The 16,832-nt window shown below is 38.4% G+C and overlaps 1 protein-coding gene across 5 annotated transcripts in view; it reads left to right on the top strand.

Moving 5' to 3' along the window:
- MXI1 (MAX interactor 1, dimerization protein) overlaps positions 1-13,461 on the top strand; it is a 77,847-nt gene extending 64,386 nt beyond the window's left edge. For all 5 annotated transcript variants that reach the window (XM_024253624.3, XM_024253628.3, XM_063727740.1 and 2 more), the window contains exons 4-6: positions 5,984-6,098; positions 6,723-6,894; positions 11,661-13,461. In XM_024253624.3, the coding sequence (XP_024109392.1) occupies positions 5,984-6,098; positions 6,723-6,894; positions 11,661-11,824 (451 nt within the window). In that variant the 3' untranslated portion in view covers positions 11,825-13,461. The remainder of the gene's footprint in view (positions 1-5,983; positions 6,099-6,722; positions 6,895-11,660) is intronic.
- The last annotated feature ends 3,371 nt before the right edge of the window (positions 13,462-16,832 follow it).

Genomic DNA, 16,832 nt, shown 5'->3' on the forward strand with positions numbered 1-16,832 from the left:
GTAGCTGGGACTACAGGCGCGTGCCACCATGCCCGGCTAATTTTTTGTGTTTTTAGTAGAGACGGGGTTTCACCGCGTTAGCCACGATGGTCTCGATCTCCTGACCTCATGATCCGCCTGCCTCGGCCTCCCAAAGTGCTGAGATTACAGGCATGAGCCACCATGCCTGGCCTTTGTTTAGCTTTCTTATTTCATGAACCGAATAAGCTGAACAGCAGAATATGATCATACATGTTTTAGTAAATAAAACTCGTGAACCACAATATGTTTTGATATATCAGGATCCACTTTTAATGTCATTTTTCATTAGGAAAACAGGCAGAGCAGGGTTTTTTGGCGGGGTAAATTTGCATTTTCAGAAGATTCTCAACACATTAAGTTTTAGAGACACTTTGGTATATAGAATGTGTAGGAAAAGTAGCTAGCTGCTGTCACGTGCAGGAGTGTGTGTTGGGAGTTGAGAAACCTGGCCACAAGCCACTGCAGCTTTGAAGAATGTGGCTCATGGGAGGACTCATAGTTCATTACGTAACATTCAGCAGAGAGGAAAATATAAGCACTGTCTCCATCACTTGACTTGCTTTCCATTTTGATTTAGTTACCTGGTAAAGTCTAGGTATCCTATAGTGGAAGAATGAAAGACAAGCAGGTTCCAATGAAGGACCATGCCTCCAAAGCCATCAGCCAGTGGATCGTTTGTGGGGCCAGGCAGGGGTTAGATTTATTATTGTTGGACAGGGATATTAGAGTTTTGAAAGACTACTTGAAAAACATCATCAAATGATACTCGGAGTTTGTTTCCGAAAGGGTATTCTTTCCTCTCTCTTCCCACAACAGTGTGCGCTTCCTATTATAGTTGATATACCTGTGCTTTAAAATAGCACAGCTACTAGTAGAGGCCATTTTATACCAAAATCATTTCCCTTCATGTTCTGTGGTACATCAGTTTGGCAGTAGAGGTTACAGAGTTTGAAATCAAAGGAGCATTGGTTCCTTCAGGGAAAAAACGATACCAATCTACCAAAATAAAAGCCAAACAGACTCTAATTGTTCTTTATCCCACAAGGGGCTTGCCCTTTTTGAAGGTGTGGTTAATTTTGATAGGACTCTTCTCTCTAACAGGGTTAGTGGCTGGGAATTACCTTTTCCCCTGGGCAAAACCCACTTTAAAATCTCATTTTAAAACAGAACTCAAAGTGTCTTTGAAAATAAAAGTACTTTGGGAACTCTTCATTCTGTAACCCCGTCCCTCTCAGCAAGGGGACTCCAGTTTTCTCACAGGGCACTTCCTGCTGCAGTACCTAATTCTAACTTTGTTTTACTATAACTCATGCTAAAATAGGAAAGGTTTCAGCTTTACAGTTTTTATTAGCTGTTCATGTGTTTTTAAAAAAGTATGTGTTAAATAAAAGTAAAGTAAATGTCCACCAAGGAGCTAAATTTTAAAAAATCAGTTTCCATTAAGTCTAGTTCTATAAATGTTTCAGTACCAGGTTTTTTCTACTTGCTGTTTGTCTAGTGTTCATCATAATATTCAGAACAGTAGCCTTAACTTTCCCCAACCTTCTTTCCCTTCTTTTACTAGAGGTGCAGGACCATGCCTTTCATGAATCGTTATTCTCTATGTCAGCTCTTCTCTCCCTTGGAGACTTGAAAAACATCATCATATGATACTTGCAGTTTTTTTCCTCAGTGAATAAGGTTTTTTTTTTTTTGGTGGAGTCTCGCTCTGTCACCCAGGCTGGAGTGCACTGGCGTGATCTCGGCTCACTGCAAACTCTGCCTCCCGGATTCAAGCAATTCTCCTGCCTCAGCCTCCCGACTAGCTGGGATTACAGGCACGGACCACTATGCCTGGCTAATTTTTGTATTTTTAGTAGAGATAGGGTTTCACCATGTTGGCCAGACTGGTCTCGAACTCCTGACCTCAGAAGATCCACCCACCTCGGCCTCCCAAAGTGCTGGGATTACAGGCGTGAGCTACCGCACCCAGCCTGTGAATAAGGATTTTCAAATCAAACCAAGCTTTTTTCTTCTATTGCCTGTCCTTTTTCCTTCCCCCAAAGTCTTACAGCACCCATGATTTGGCAACCTCATACAGGAGGCTCTTGAGCTACCAGTCACATGAGAATGAAGGCAAGAAAAGAAGGGACCAGATGGCATCAAAAGATACGCCTTTCTAGGTCACTGGTGGTTAAGCTTGCAATCTGGTTACCAACAGGGAGACTTACGGGGGAAAGGGTGGAGAGCAGTATCATTGAAAAGGAAGAATAATTTTGCCATACAATTGCTGTTCTAAGAATTTGCAGGAGAGAAAAAAACTTACACATTGAGGAGAATGGATTTTTCTGATTTAACTCTTTCCAGTTTACAGTTACAGGCCATCCATTGCTCTTGGAAGGGTACATTTACCTAAGTGGCATCTAAGGACATGTGGTAACTGTGTGCATTATTTGGATGGGACTCTCCCTCTTGGTCAGCTGTTCTTCAACTGCCATTAACCATTTGTTATTCTATTCTCCAAATGCCTGTTTCATTTAAATATAAAAACTTAAGGAAATGACATTTATCTTCCACAGGTACACCTCCACAAGAACAGAGGAAATAATTCACTGTTCATCTTTCATATTAGTATCGATTTTGGAGGACTGTATTTACAAAATATGAAGAATGGCATCACTGGCCTTTGTGAGATATCTCAGGGTATATTTTCTTGGTGTAAGCTGTATCTCAGAGCAGATGAATATTTGACAATAAATGTTCAGTAGTGGCTAATAAAAAATATCTTTTAGAGCATTCTGGCTTCCCTGTTCATTCAGGCATTTTTCAAACTTTGGTCTGGGTACCTCCTGGTTTGTCAGTGCATTGCAGATCCTCAGACAGCTGAAACTAGCTGATTATTTCCATATAGAATTCCAGCTCAGTTGTTTTCCCTTGAAGGAGAGAAAATAAGGCATTTAAAATTTTATGTTTAAACTTGGTCCCAGTCTATAAATTTAGGTCCTTTACTTTTTAAATTACCTAGAAGATCCTCGCTTTTTCATACACAAATTCTATATTATTCAAGTCCAAAGTCAAATTTGAACCTCTTTTACAGGTCTACCTCCTCCAATTACAATCTCTCCATTTATTCACATTCTTTCAATTTTATGTTTAAACTTGGTCCCAATCCATAAATTTAGGTCCTTTACTTTTAAAATTACCTAGGAAATCCTCACTTTTACATAGACCCAATTCAATATTCTTTAAGTCCAAAGTCAGATTTCAACCTCTTTTACAAGTCTACCTGCTCTGATTACAATCTCTCCATTTATTCAGATTCTGTTGTCCTTGATATCTGTATGACTCTTTCAGTATGGACCAAATGAAACAAAACAGTATGTTTCTTTCTGTAGTCTTGAGTGTAAACTCTTAAAGTTAACTTTTTTTTTTTTTTTTTACTTTTCCTTCTTAAGCAGGTGTCTGGAACAGTGCTGAGTATGTAAAATCCATGTAATAAATACATGGAATGATTAAAGAGAGAAAAAATTTTAATATGTTAGTTATTTTCATTCTAGGTTTTAGCAAGTATCACAAAACGGAAAATAGACCCACCTTTCTTTTCCTTGATGTGAAAGTTTACGGAATCATTTTGATTTTCCTTTCTTTTCTTTTCTTTTTTTTTTTTTTTCTTCCTGAGGCAGAGTTTCACTCTGTGGCCCAGGTGGAATGCAGTGGTACCATCTCGGCTCACTGCAACCTCCACCTGCTGGGTTCAAGTGATTGTTGTGCCTCAGCCTCCCGAGTAGCTGGGATTACAGGCATGCACCACCATGCACAGCTAACTTTTATATTTTTAGTAGAGATGAGGTTTTGCTGTGTTGGCCAGGCTGGTCTCGAACCCTTGGCCTCAGTCTGCCCACCTTGGCCTCCCAAAGTGCTGGGATTATAGGTGTGAGCCACCATGCCCAGCCCATTTTAAGTTTCTTAAAAACTAAAAAATAAAAGATAATTCTTACATATACTGAAGTTTTGGAGTTAATTTGAACAAAATTGACAAGGTATTCTTGCAGTAATGTGCTTGTTAACTTTACTAGTTTGCTTTGTTGAGTTTTTTAGAAGACTGAATTTAAAGCAGGAATGTCTATTAGTGTAGCTGCCAGTCTTTGTTTCCACGCTCCAGTCATATTATATGAGTGCAGTTATCATATGCCATAATAATCTTAATGAAGAGTTTAAAGGCACTTTTTACTCTGGTGTTTTGTTGTTGTTGCTGTTTATTTGCTTTTTTTGGTCTGCTGAGCAAGAGCACTGTGGTCACATGAGAATCCTCACCTAAGAAATTTTCCAGTTAAAAATGAAAATTTTGTTAAAGGTTCTATGCATTTGGGTAGTAAAGCAGGGGAGGTAAGTGACTTTGAAGTTGTTAAATATCATTAAGGAGAATCCATTGATATACCTTTGATTTAGGGATTCCTTGATCCACACCAGTTACGTCAGGTTTCAGCCTGGACCCAATTATTAGACCTGAGGTACTGAACTCAATAAAGAAATTGGAAATGGAAATACTGTCCGACCTTTAACTATAGTTAGGTTAGTAGGTGCTAAAAGAATCTTAATTCATCAGCCAAACCTCTGACCTCACTACCCTTAATCATCCTTGCTTGTCATGACATAATTGGCTGCTTATTGCCTTCTCCTACCTCTCTTTTCAAATTGCTAGCCTTTGAGAATTTCACTTGACATTATTTCTTGTCTATTGAGACAGAGAAAGTGCATAGTTTGGTGTGTGAATTAGCAAAACCATTTTAGTCCTCTTTCAGAAGAGAATGGAGGGTGTGTGTTTTGTTCTTGATGCAGTTAAGACAGTTACCAAAAGTTCAATTATAGGTCTTTAAGGACTAGGGGTAAACTGTGAACATATTTGTGGATTTTCTTTTCAGATATGCTATTAACTGCTGAATTACCTTACCCCTTATGAAACACAGGACCAAAGATGTGGACTAGTATTCTTTTAGGATGAAGTTAAATACTCAGAACTCTCTCATCACCATGATCATAGTTCTTTTAGGGCACAGGGAAGGTAAATCCATGAGGTTCTCTGCTAGCATTTCTAGGGGAAATTTCCTGCAACTTTCCCACAGGAAGGATAGATTAGAGAATGCAATGACTTTCAGTAAGTAATTTTTGTCACCTGTTGTCCTTGTGGATTGGAGGCAGGTAGTGAGAGAGACAGAGGAAGAGAGAAAAAGAAATAAAAATTAAGCTAACAGGCTAGCACACTTAGATAGGAAGCAGGGGATTATTTTATGGGTTATTTCTGTGGCTAGAATTGACCACAGGGCATATATTTTGTCTAACCCTACCCTAGCTGGTCACAGAATTTTGCTGTTTCTGTTGTATGGGAGTATAAGAAATCAACATTTTTATAAGTGAAAAGTGGTTGAATATCAGAAATTTCATATGGTTCAAACTAATATATAACAACATGTAACACACTGTAGGATGGCTACAGTTGTAGAGAGGCAGGGTGTGTGTGTGTGGCATGCCCACACACACGCGTGCAAGCAAGTAGAAGGTGGGAGGGGGGAAATAGAAACTTGTGAGCATTTTATACTCCCTTGGGGTACCACAGCTGAAAACCTCTCCTCTCGCCTGTGGTTTTAGTTATTCAAGATCAAATACAATTGTCCTGGTATGTTTTCACACTTCCATATTAATACAGTTTGAGACAGTTTATGGGGTGAGTTAAAAAATAAACCATCTTGACAGAGATTACCATTGGGGATAAAAATCTAAAGTGAGTGTTGTCTAAAGAGTACAACAGAAATAGCAGAGACTGAAATGCGGCCACCCCTACATTCTTTGACAGTGGAGAATTAGGGGTGTCACATCTATCCTATAGGCTGAATAAATGGAAATTATTGTTTATCTTAAAATAGGTTTTATGCTATTTCTAGTGAAATAACCAGACTGTGCTGATTTGACTTTTTGTCTTTCTTAGACGAGCTCATCTGCGCCTTTGTTTAGAACGCTTAAAAGTTCTGATTCCACTAGGACCAGACTGCACCAGGCACACAACACTTGGTTTGCTCAACAAAGCCAAAGCACACATCAAGGTGAGAATTTTTATTTTCAGATTTGCACAATTCACTCGGTTCTGGTTTAATTATTGGCACTGATTCCTATTCATATACATCAGCTAGTTCACCATACTCTCCTTAATAACTGACCTCAAGAGAAGTCTTTCTAAAAACTTATCAGCTAATCTGATGGGAACAACATAACCTGATTAAACTAAATTGTTTTGACAGCGTGGCCATTTGAAGAGCTGAGAACACTAGGAAAATAACAATTACCCTCTTCATACTCAGAAGGAAGGCAGTTGTGCCCTCTGGTGGAGATGACTTCATTTGGCTGTGTCCTTCAGTATTTTTCCATCAAATACCATACTAGAGGAAGTTTCTCCGTGGAGATTACTTTACAGACTTTTAGAAGTCCATCTTGTTCAAGTAACATAGCATTCATTACATACACACAAAAGTAAAGACAAAACTATTTTTTATTTTTAAAAATATGTATTTATATGCATTCTCATTTTGGAGGCTTTAAAAATGTATTTATATATTTTTATACACACTCATACACGTATATTCATTCCTGTTTTCTCTGCTAAAGAAGGAATCAGTTTTATTGTTTGTACTGGACTATACACAAATGTAAAAATCATTTCATCATTTCAGAAACTTGAAGAAGCTGAAAGAAAAAGCCAGCACCAGCTCGAGAATTTGGAACGAGAACAGAGATTTTTAAAGTGGCGACTGGAACAGCTGCAGGGTCCTCAGGAGATGGAGCGAATACGAATGGACAGCATTGGATCAACTATTTCTTCAGATCGTTCTGATTCAGAGCGAGGTAGGCAGCTTGCCTCTTCTCTAATGAAATACTAAGCATCTCTGTATCTGGATTTAGGGAGGGTATGTTGGGAAGCACTGTATTTGCTTTCTTTCTAGCCGACAGAGTAACATTGTAGGTTTTATGCAATCATAATATTGTCTAGCAGTGCCAGTGTGGACTATAAAACTTTGTTTTTTTTTCTTGAAAAAATATATTTATATTATAAATTATATAATGTCCCTCAATTTAGGTTTGTCTGATGTTTTCAAATGATTAGATTGAGGGTATACAGTTGGGGTAAGGAATATCACAGAAATGATGTTGTGCCTGGTGGCTCACGCCTGTAATCCCAGCACTCTGGGAGGCTGAGGTGGGCAGATCACAAGGTCAGGAGATCGAGGCCATCCTGGCTAACATGGTAAAATCCCGTCTCTACTAAAAATACAAAAAATTAGACGGGTGTGGTGGCGGGCACCTGTAGTCCTAGCTACTCGGGAGGCTGAGGCAGGAGAATGGTGTGAACCCGGGAGGTGGAGCTTGCAGTGAGCCAAGATCATGCCACTGCACTCCAGCCTGGGTGACAGAGTGAGGTTCCGTCTCAAAAAAAAAAAAAAAAAAGAAATGATGTTGTGCCCTTCTCAATCCATTGTGTCAGGAAGATACATGATGTCGAAGTTTTTACTACTGGTGATGTGAATTTTTATATGTAGATTTTAAAGTACAACACCCTTTATTTCTCTTTCCATCTATCCTAGAATATTTGTCTTTGACAGAGTTAAAGAACAGAAGTCAACCAAAAAAGAATGGTTTGAATTTTACCGATCGTTCTTCCCAAAGCTTCCACCACATCAGGCTTCATATCACATTAAAAGATCCCAGAGGTGAACACTGGTGATTTGAAGCCTTACATTTGGAGAAAAGAGCTCATGAACTCTTTAGGATTCTAAAACATGAGACAAGTGACAGAGTTTTTTTGTTGGTTTGTTTTTAGGACTCTGATTTTGTTTTTCGTTTTTGACTTTTTTAAGTGGAAATTTTCAAACATACTTAGAATAGAATAATGAACTCCTGTATACCCAGCATTCAGTTTTCATCTGTTCTTCACAACCCTCACCCTCAATATTTCTTCTGGAATGCTTTAACTCAGATCCCAGATAACATCATTTTGCCCCTAAATACTTTAGTATGTATCTTGAATAAATAGGATTTTTAAAAATGTAATTATAATGCTATTATAATACCCCACAAAATTAATAAAATCAGACAATCTTATTTAATATCATCTAATACCCAGTCTGTGATACATTTTCTCCAGTTGTCTCAAAAATGGCATTTTACCATTGGTATGTTTAAATCAGGATCCAAAGGCCACATTGCATTTTTTTGATGTGCCTTTTAAGATATTAATCTATAATAATTTTTTCTCTTCCCCCTACACCATTTTGGTAGAAACAAAAATGGATTTCTACATAACATCTCAAAAAGACTTCTTTGGCAGAGAAAACATGAAGGAATATATAGGTATAGATCTGTGTGTGTATATATGTACATATTTTTTTAAACATCAAGAGACTGAGTCATTTTTCTTACAGAATTTCCCACATCCTAGATTTGGCTGGTTGAATCCTCATGGTGTCATTTAACATGTTATGTCCTTTATATTGACTGTAAACTGGTTGGTAGATGCAGAATACTTCATAGGTGGTGCTTTGTACTTCCTGTTACATCAGTATTGTGTCTAGTTGTTGTTGCACTTTAATATTAATCAGTAGGTTCAGGTAAGGTCATTTTGATACATTTATATAAATGTATCAGCCTCTAACTTAATAGTTTTAGCAATTATTACCCTTATTTCATTGGGTGTCATAAAATAGTGATTTTCTAATTGTGTCACTCCTCTTGTATTTATTAACTGTTTTTCTCCTATAAACATTTTCTCATCAACTTTTCGGTTATCCTGAAATAAAGTTCATACAGGGAAGGTGGGATAAATGCTTGGTCTTGTTTTTTGCTTTATCAGTTTCCCAAACAGAGTTGGTATCCTAGCAGCTTCCAGAAGTAACAAGTTTTGGTTTTACTGTTTTTTGATTATATCATGAACTCATGTTTTGCTGTACTGAATGTGTTCCAATCCATTGCAGTCATCCTTTTAAATTCTTTTGAATGCTCAAACTGTCCCAGATTTGGTGAGTAGGAACCTTTCAAATAGTTTTTTCATCCTTTTTAACACAACCCTAGGAGTTCTTGTTTTTCTGTTTTGTTATTTTTCTATGTAAAAGTTTATTTTTGTGTGGCACTCAGTTTTCAAGAAAAGTCTACCAGAGGCAGTAGCAAGAACCTGAAGGACATGCTACATTTATCAGTAACAGTGAAATATAGCAGAAGTAACCCTGAATTAGGCATAGAAGAAATAACCCTGAATTAGGCATAGCAGAAATAACCCTGAATTAGGCATAGCAGAAATAACCCAGACCTTGGTGTCCCAGTCTTTCATTGCTAACTAGCAGAAACCTCTTCTTAGGTCTTTAGGTTTTAGCTGTCCTTCCTGTTACCTCCTCCTTGTACCCACCCCAACTACCTCCAAATTTCAGAGAGGAGGGTGTTATTTTCATCACTGTAGCTCTCATTTTTTTTTTAGTGTTCCCAGTGTACCTTACTTTAGTGGTACCTTACCAAGTACCATCCTTATCCTGAGCTGGCAACCTCCTTTTTGTAGTGTTACGGGGGCTTTTAGTTAACATCTGTGGTACACTTGGCTAAAGCGGTTTCTCATTTTACTTTGTTTTTTTGGGTTTTTAAAAATATTTTTTAAACATATTTTTAAATTTTATTAAAATAGAGATGGGCCTTGTTGCCCAAGTGGTCTCAAACTCCTGGGCTCAAGCAATCCTCCTGCCTTGGCTTCCCAAAGTGCTGGGATTACAGGTGTGAGCCACTGTGTTGGCCATCATTTTACTTTGTTTTGACTGAGTTCAGCATGCTCTTTTGGATAGTGTGTCTTGTTATTATCTTCTAGTTGTAGGTTGGATGAGTGTTCAGTGGTGCTGGGAAACAATGGCTTCTGAAGCAATAAGGATATAGAGCCAACATATGAATTCATAGATTATTTGGACAGCTGCCTACATTTTAAAAACATCTCTAGAATCTCTAAAACTTTTGAAGCAACAAGCCCTTTTGAAAAGTATATTCCTGGAAATAGCTTCACCCTGTCCTTTTGGCCTCACAAGAATCCACTTTTTTTTTTTTTTTTGAGAGTGTCTCGTTCTGTCGCCTAGGCTGGAGTGCAGTGGCGAGATCTTGGCTCGCTGCAACCTCCGCCTCCTGAGTTCAAGTGTTTCTGCTGCATCAGCCTCCCAAGTAGCTGGGACTATAGGTGCACACCACCATGCCCAGCTAATTTTTGTATTTTTAGTAGACACGGGGTTTCACCATATTGGTCAGGCTGGTCTTGAACTCCTGACCTCATGATCCACCTGCCGCAGCCTCCCAAAGTGCTTGGCCGCACCCGGCTGAATCCACTTTTTTTTTTTTTTTTAAAAGCAGTTGTGATTAGTGTGAACCCTTAAAAAGTCAGTGCCAAATGTGAAACAGTCAGGCTTTGAATTTGTTTTAAGGTAACTGAAAAATCCTGGGTTTCACTCTAGCTCTGATGGGAGAAAACAACTTTTTAACTCCTTTTTGTTTTTAAGATGTGTATTGATTTTTGTATATTATTGATGATTGAATATCTAGTATTTAATAATTAAGATTTTTTTTTTTAAGAGACAGGGTCTCACTCTGTCACACAGGCTGAAGTGCAGTGGTGAGACCTTGGCACACTGCAGCCTCAACCTCCTGGGCTCAAGAGTGATCCTCCCACCTTGGCCTCCCGAATAGCTGGGACTACTGGATCACCCACTATACCCAGCTAATTTTTGTGGGTTTTTTTTTTTTTTTTTGGTAGAAATGAGGTCTCACTTTGTTACCCAGGCTTGTCTCAAACTCCTGCGCTCAAGTGATCTTCCTGCCTTAGCCTCCCAAAGTGCTGGGATTATGGACATGAGCCACTGCGTCCAACAACATTATCTATTGATAGCTGAGTCAAATATGTATTTGTGGTTTTTTTTTAAATGTTTGGCTTTTAAGTCTGTATACTACCACCAAAATGGATCTCACTATAATCTGAAGACTTTTAAGTCTCAGGCCCTTATTTCAAGCTATATTTGATGCAAGAAAATTAAATCTAAGACATATACCTCAAACTCTACTTTATAATGACTTGTTTGACTGACTAGTTGAAGATCTTTATGATGAATCCTAGGAGTCTGTTGAACTATCTGTAGAATGGCACCACCAAAGGCCTGGATGGGTAAATTTTCTAGTTTGCCTATATTAAGTTTATGCTCCTGCCCACCCTTTAAGGCAACCCTGATTAATAAACAGAACTGAGAATTAGTTTGTGGTTTAATGCAAAACAGATGTTTTTAAACCACTTGGGGGTTGGGACCTTTTAATATTAAGCACTAATTCCCAAATACACCAAGTGCTTTAGGGAGGTCCAGACGGACTGGCGTCAAAGGATTTAGGAAATTTGCTGCCTAAATTAAGACCACCACTGTATATCAGACATTCCCCTTGGCAAAAAATATTCCTGTCTCTTCACCTTGTTCCTCTGTTCTCCAGAGATCACTGATGATAAGCTTGTTGTGTAACATTTCTTATACCTCTTTTTCTCATGCTGTTAGTTTTTGAAGGTGCGCTATACTCGATAATTAATGTTCTTTTTTTTTTTTGTCCTTTGGCAGAGGAGATTGAAGTGGATGTTGAAAGCACAGAGTTCTCCCATGGAGAAGTGGACAATATAAGTACCACCAGCATCAGTGACATTGATGACCACAGCAGCCTGCCGAGTATTGGGAGTGACGAGGGTTACTCCAGTGCCAGTGTCAAACTTTCATTCACTTCATAGAACCCAGCATGACATAACAGTGCAGGGCAAAATATTCACTGGGCCAATTCCATACAAACAATCTCTTAAATTGGGTTCATGATGCAGTCTCCTCTTTAAAACTAAACAAAACAAAACTATACTTGAACAAAAGGGTCAGAGGACCTGTATTTAAGCCAATACTTAGCAAAAAGTGGGGCAGAGCCTCCCAAGAACAAATATTCAGAATATTCATATTGGAAAAATCACAATTTTTAATGGCAGCAGAAAACTTGAGTGAAATTTTCTTGATTTGAGTTGATTGAAAAGAGGACATTGGAGATGCCATCCTCTTTCTCTTTTCTAGTTTGCTCATACTACATTGAGTAGACACATTTAAGGATGGGGTTATGAACCCCTTCCTGAGCTTTATGGTCCTAAAAGCAAAATAAAAACTATTCGAATGAAAAGACAAGAAAATCAGGTATTAATCTTGGATAGCTAATGAGCTATTAAAACTCAGCCTGGGACAGTTTATCATGAAGCCTGTGGATGATCAATCCTTTTTTTTTTTTTTTTTTTTGAAAAAAGCTCATTTCATGCTCTGCAAAAGGAGAGACTCCCATGAAGCCTTTTGAAAGGGATCATCATGCAGCTCAGCTTTCTGTTGGATTCCATGCTAAGCAAGCTAACCTTATCCTGCATTGTTAGCACTAGGCACCCAGCTGCCAGCTCTCCATCCTGCTGCCCTTAGGCCACATGGGAGCAGTCCATGCATGACAGCCTCTATCCTACAAGGCCTATGAGTATGGATTGGGGGGCCAAAAGGAAAAAGCTCCACGTGCCTCTGTGTCTGCGTGGGTCAGAAGAGATGTGCACGCAGATTAGCAGGCCAAGGTCTGAGCCACAGCAGCATTTTTATTTCAGATTTTGATAACTGTTTATATGTGTTGAAAACCAAAATGACATCTTTTTAAAGCTTATCCATAAAAAAAAATAGATGTCTTTTATAGTGGAAAAACACATGGGGAAAAAAATCATCTATTTTGATGCAGCATTTGATAATGATAAAACACCTCACACCTCACTCTTTATAGTACACAAAATGAATGAGGTCTGGGCTAGGTAGAAAAAGGGTCAATGCTATTTTTGTTTTTAGAATCATTACCTTTTACCAGCTTTTAACCATCTGATATCTATAGTAGACACACTATCATAGTTAACATAGTTAAGTTCAGCACTTGTCTCATTTTAATGTAAAGATTTGCTTCCATTTTCCTACAGGCAGTCTCTCTCTTCCTCACAATCCCACTGTGCAGGTGCTACTGTTACTCTTACGAATATTTTCAGTAATGTTATTTTCTTCTAAGTGAAATTTCTAGCCTGCACTTTGATGTCATGTGTTCCCTTTGTCTTTCAAACTCCAAGGTTCCCCTGTGGCCCTCTCCCTTACCCTGGGAAGGCCTCTTGGAGACCTTACCCCTGGCTGTTTGGACTTTGTATACTTTAAATAATTTAACTACCCTTAATTACTTAAAAAAAAAAAAAAAGCTTTATGATTTTCATAACTTATTGCTGATTTTAATGGATTGTTAATTTCAGTCCTGTAGTTTTATTTTATGTTTAGATAGGGCTGGGCAAGGAAAAAGAAAATAAAGACAACCATATTTAGCAGTGCAGTTGAGTTGTGTGTTAATGTTTGACTATCCCTTTGTGAGTGACATTTCAACAGCATTCACTGCTTCTATATATAGTGTACCATCTTGGTCATACATTATGCCTCAACATATACTTGTTCTTGTGCCCTTCCTTTGCCTCCAGAAGTTTTTCCTTGATTGTGCTGTTTCAGTGGAAGAAATTCTTTGAAGTAGATGAGTGAAAAACTGCATGCCTTTAGAAGCCCAGTATCAGAACTTGCTACGTTTCAGGTGCTAGGACTTAAAGAAAAACATGACAAAACAATTCATTTTTGTGGCCCAGGTAAATTATTTCTGGTTTCACTTATAATTACTACTGGCTGAGTCAAGATGTTGTCTCTCTGTTTGCTTACTCTTGATCAAGTGTGAGACAGTTTGAAGACTGTGCTACCATGGAAAGTGAATGAAGCCAGTGACTAAGCTTGTGTTTTGTTATTCTCGTGGCCTTCGCTTGCGTTATTTGGGCCTTCATTCAGATGAACTTGAGGTGCCGCCATTTTGTTGTATATGTACAGGATTATGGGCTGGAAAGCATTTGTTATAAACCTATAGTGCACATTTTAACTGCCCCCTAAATTACCCTTCCCTGGGTTTGTTTTCCTTGGGGTGGTGTAGATTGTATGCTGAGTAAGAAGTATTAATTTTTTAAAAGACAAATCAACTTTGAAGACACGAAAGTTAAAATCAGCTTTGAAGACACAAAAGTTAATTGGAAGAAATAACTGTGAACGAAGAATACCTTTCTTTTTGTACCATCCTTCTTTATGAAGGCAAAAACATGAATGGGTATCCACACCTTAAGAGGTAACTATCTCCTAAATGTCTGTTGATACCAAATCAGTATCAATGCCAAATCGAATGGCAGTTTGAATTATAATTGCCATTCCTGTTCTGCAATTTAAACAGGAGCCTGACTGGTAACTCCATATAACCTAACTGCATGTGGTTTAATGTGCTACATTAATAATAATCTTAACTGCCTCAGGTAGGACACAAAGCCATTCTCATGATCTGTTCTCTAAATAACTTTTGGGAGCATCCCTTTAGCTACACTATTATTCAAATTGCAAACAAGTCTGGAAGTTCCACTAACCTTATTTAGGGTACCCTATTTATAAACTCCTAAATAACTTTTGGGAGCATCCCTTTAGCTACACTATTATTCAAATTGCAAACAAACAAGTCTGGAAGTTCCACTAACCTTATTTAGGGTACCCTATTTATAAAACACGTGAGTGACATTTATATTAAAAGGTACAAGTAGGCCAGGCGCAATGGCTCACACCTGTAATCCCAGCACTTTGGAAGGCAGAGGTGGGCAGATCACTTGAGGTCAGGAGTTTGAAACCACCCTGGCCAACATGATGAAATTCCGTTATCCACTAAAAAAAAAAAAATACGAAAAATTATCTGGGCGTGGTGGCATGTGCGTGTAGTCCCAGCTACTCAGGAGGCTGAGGCAGGAGAATCTTGAACCTGGGAGGCAGAGGCTGCAGTGAGCTGACATCGAGCCACTGCACTCCAGCCTGGGCAACAGAGCGCGACTCCGTCTCAAAAAGGTACAGGTAAAACCTACTGTAGCGCGTTATGACTAGAGGATTCTGAAGTCACTGCAACTCAAGTTTCTGGTTAGAATAGGTATGAGAACTCCTATAGAAATGCCTTTCTAATCTCCCTGACAATGACTGCTTTTAGCGTTGTGAAGGAATTTTAAGAGGCAGTGAGGATTATTGAGGCAAAGTTCCTGACCAAAATCAGGTTCCCAGCAGTTAACCCAGAACAGTAAAATGTGGGAAAAGCAAGTGTTTTAATTACACTTTAATCCCAGTTCCAACATTGCTGACCCTAGTTAAGTTACTTAATTTCTTCATGGAGCCCTTTTCCTCCTGAAAAGCTATTATAAGTACTACCTCTATCTTGAAGAGTTGTAAGGATTTAAGCTAGTATATATAAACTACCACCCCACTCCCCGACTGCCATCTAGGAAGATGTAGCACTAAGGAAATTAAAAGGGGTGTACTTCTCTAGTTTCTCTGATGAATGCAACCTTTTAATGCATCCTTAATCCTGAATTTTAGTTACTTTGACTCCAGATCTTACAGAAAGACTGTTCCTAAATATTGGTTCACTTAAACAAAATTCCATGGTAGGTAATACTTTAATAAAGTAGTCATTTTTTTATTTCCTATAGAATTTCTTTCTTTCTGTCACCCAGGCTGTAGTGCAGTGGTGTGACCTCGGCTCACTGCAACCTCCACCTTTTGGGTTCAAGCAATTCTCCTGCCTCAGCCTCCTGAGTAGCTGGGACTATGGCATGTGCCACCACACCCGGCTAATTTTTGTATTTTTCAGTAGAGAGGGCATTTCACCATGTTGGCCAGGCTGGTCTCGAACTCCTGGCCTTATATGATCCGCCCACCTTGGCCTCCCAAAGTGCTGAGATTACAGGTGTGAGCCACCGCACCCAACCTCCTATAGAATTTCTTAAATGAAGGCTTTATAAGATTAATGTAGCATCAGTTTTAGTGATTATTTGGTCTTTCTAGAAAAAAAAAGGACTGATCTCAAGTTGAACATATTATATACTGATAATAATGTGCCCTAGGTTAGTATTTAGTGCTGACTTTGCCAAGAAAAGAGAATCAGCAGCTATCTCCTTTCCTATGTATCAGATCTAATAGGAAACTGGTTTTCTTGTGGAATATGTCAGATTGTTTTAAATAGGCAGCGTAGTTCAAAATAAATGTACTGGCTGAAAACTTCACTTCCTGTTCTGTTTTACCTTTCTATACAGTCATAAATTAGAGAAAATGGCTTTAAATGAAATTCTTTTAAGATACGGCCAACTAACTTACTGTAGTTTTGGAATTTTTTCCATATCCTCAAGCTCATAGCTCTTTGCCATGGGGAATGCTTTAAAAATCTTTATTGGTAGGGTAATAATTGAGATATTTATTTCAGATGCTCACACCAGGGCACAGAATAGCACTGTAAAAATATAACAAAACCTATAAAAGTACCTCTAAAATTATAAAAAGAGTATACTTTTAAGATCAGTCATTTCTAAATTAGTAGCTTCATCACACTTAGAAAGCTAGGTCAACTAAACCTGAGGGCGATTTTGGAGGGAAAAACTCCAGGCAAAATAATTAAAGGGATACTTACTCCTTCCTGCTACTTCTGAACAATGAACATTTGGACAGTTACCATCTATTAAAAGTGATTACTAGCCTAGCTTCAGATCTCAGGCTTCAACTCTAGTTTCCCAGGATATGGAGTCAAGTGTTTCCTCCAAGCCTGAATTCTTTGTTTCTCTGGTCAGAAATTCACTGCATCTTGCTAAAGTAAGTACA

This window comes from Pongo abelii, chromosome 8 (genome assembly GCF_028885655.2).
Source record: "Pongo abelii isolate AG06213 chromosome 8, NHGRI_mPonAbe1-v2.0_pri, whole genome shotgun sequence".
Lineage (NCBI taxonomy): Eukaryota > Metazoa > Chordata > Mammalia > Primates > Hominidae > Pongo > Pongo abelii.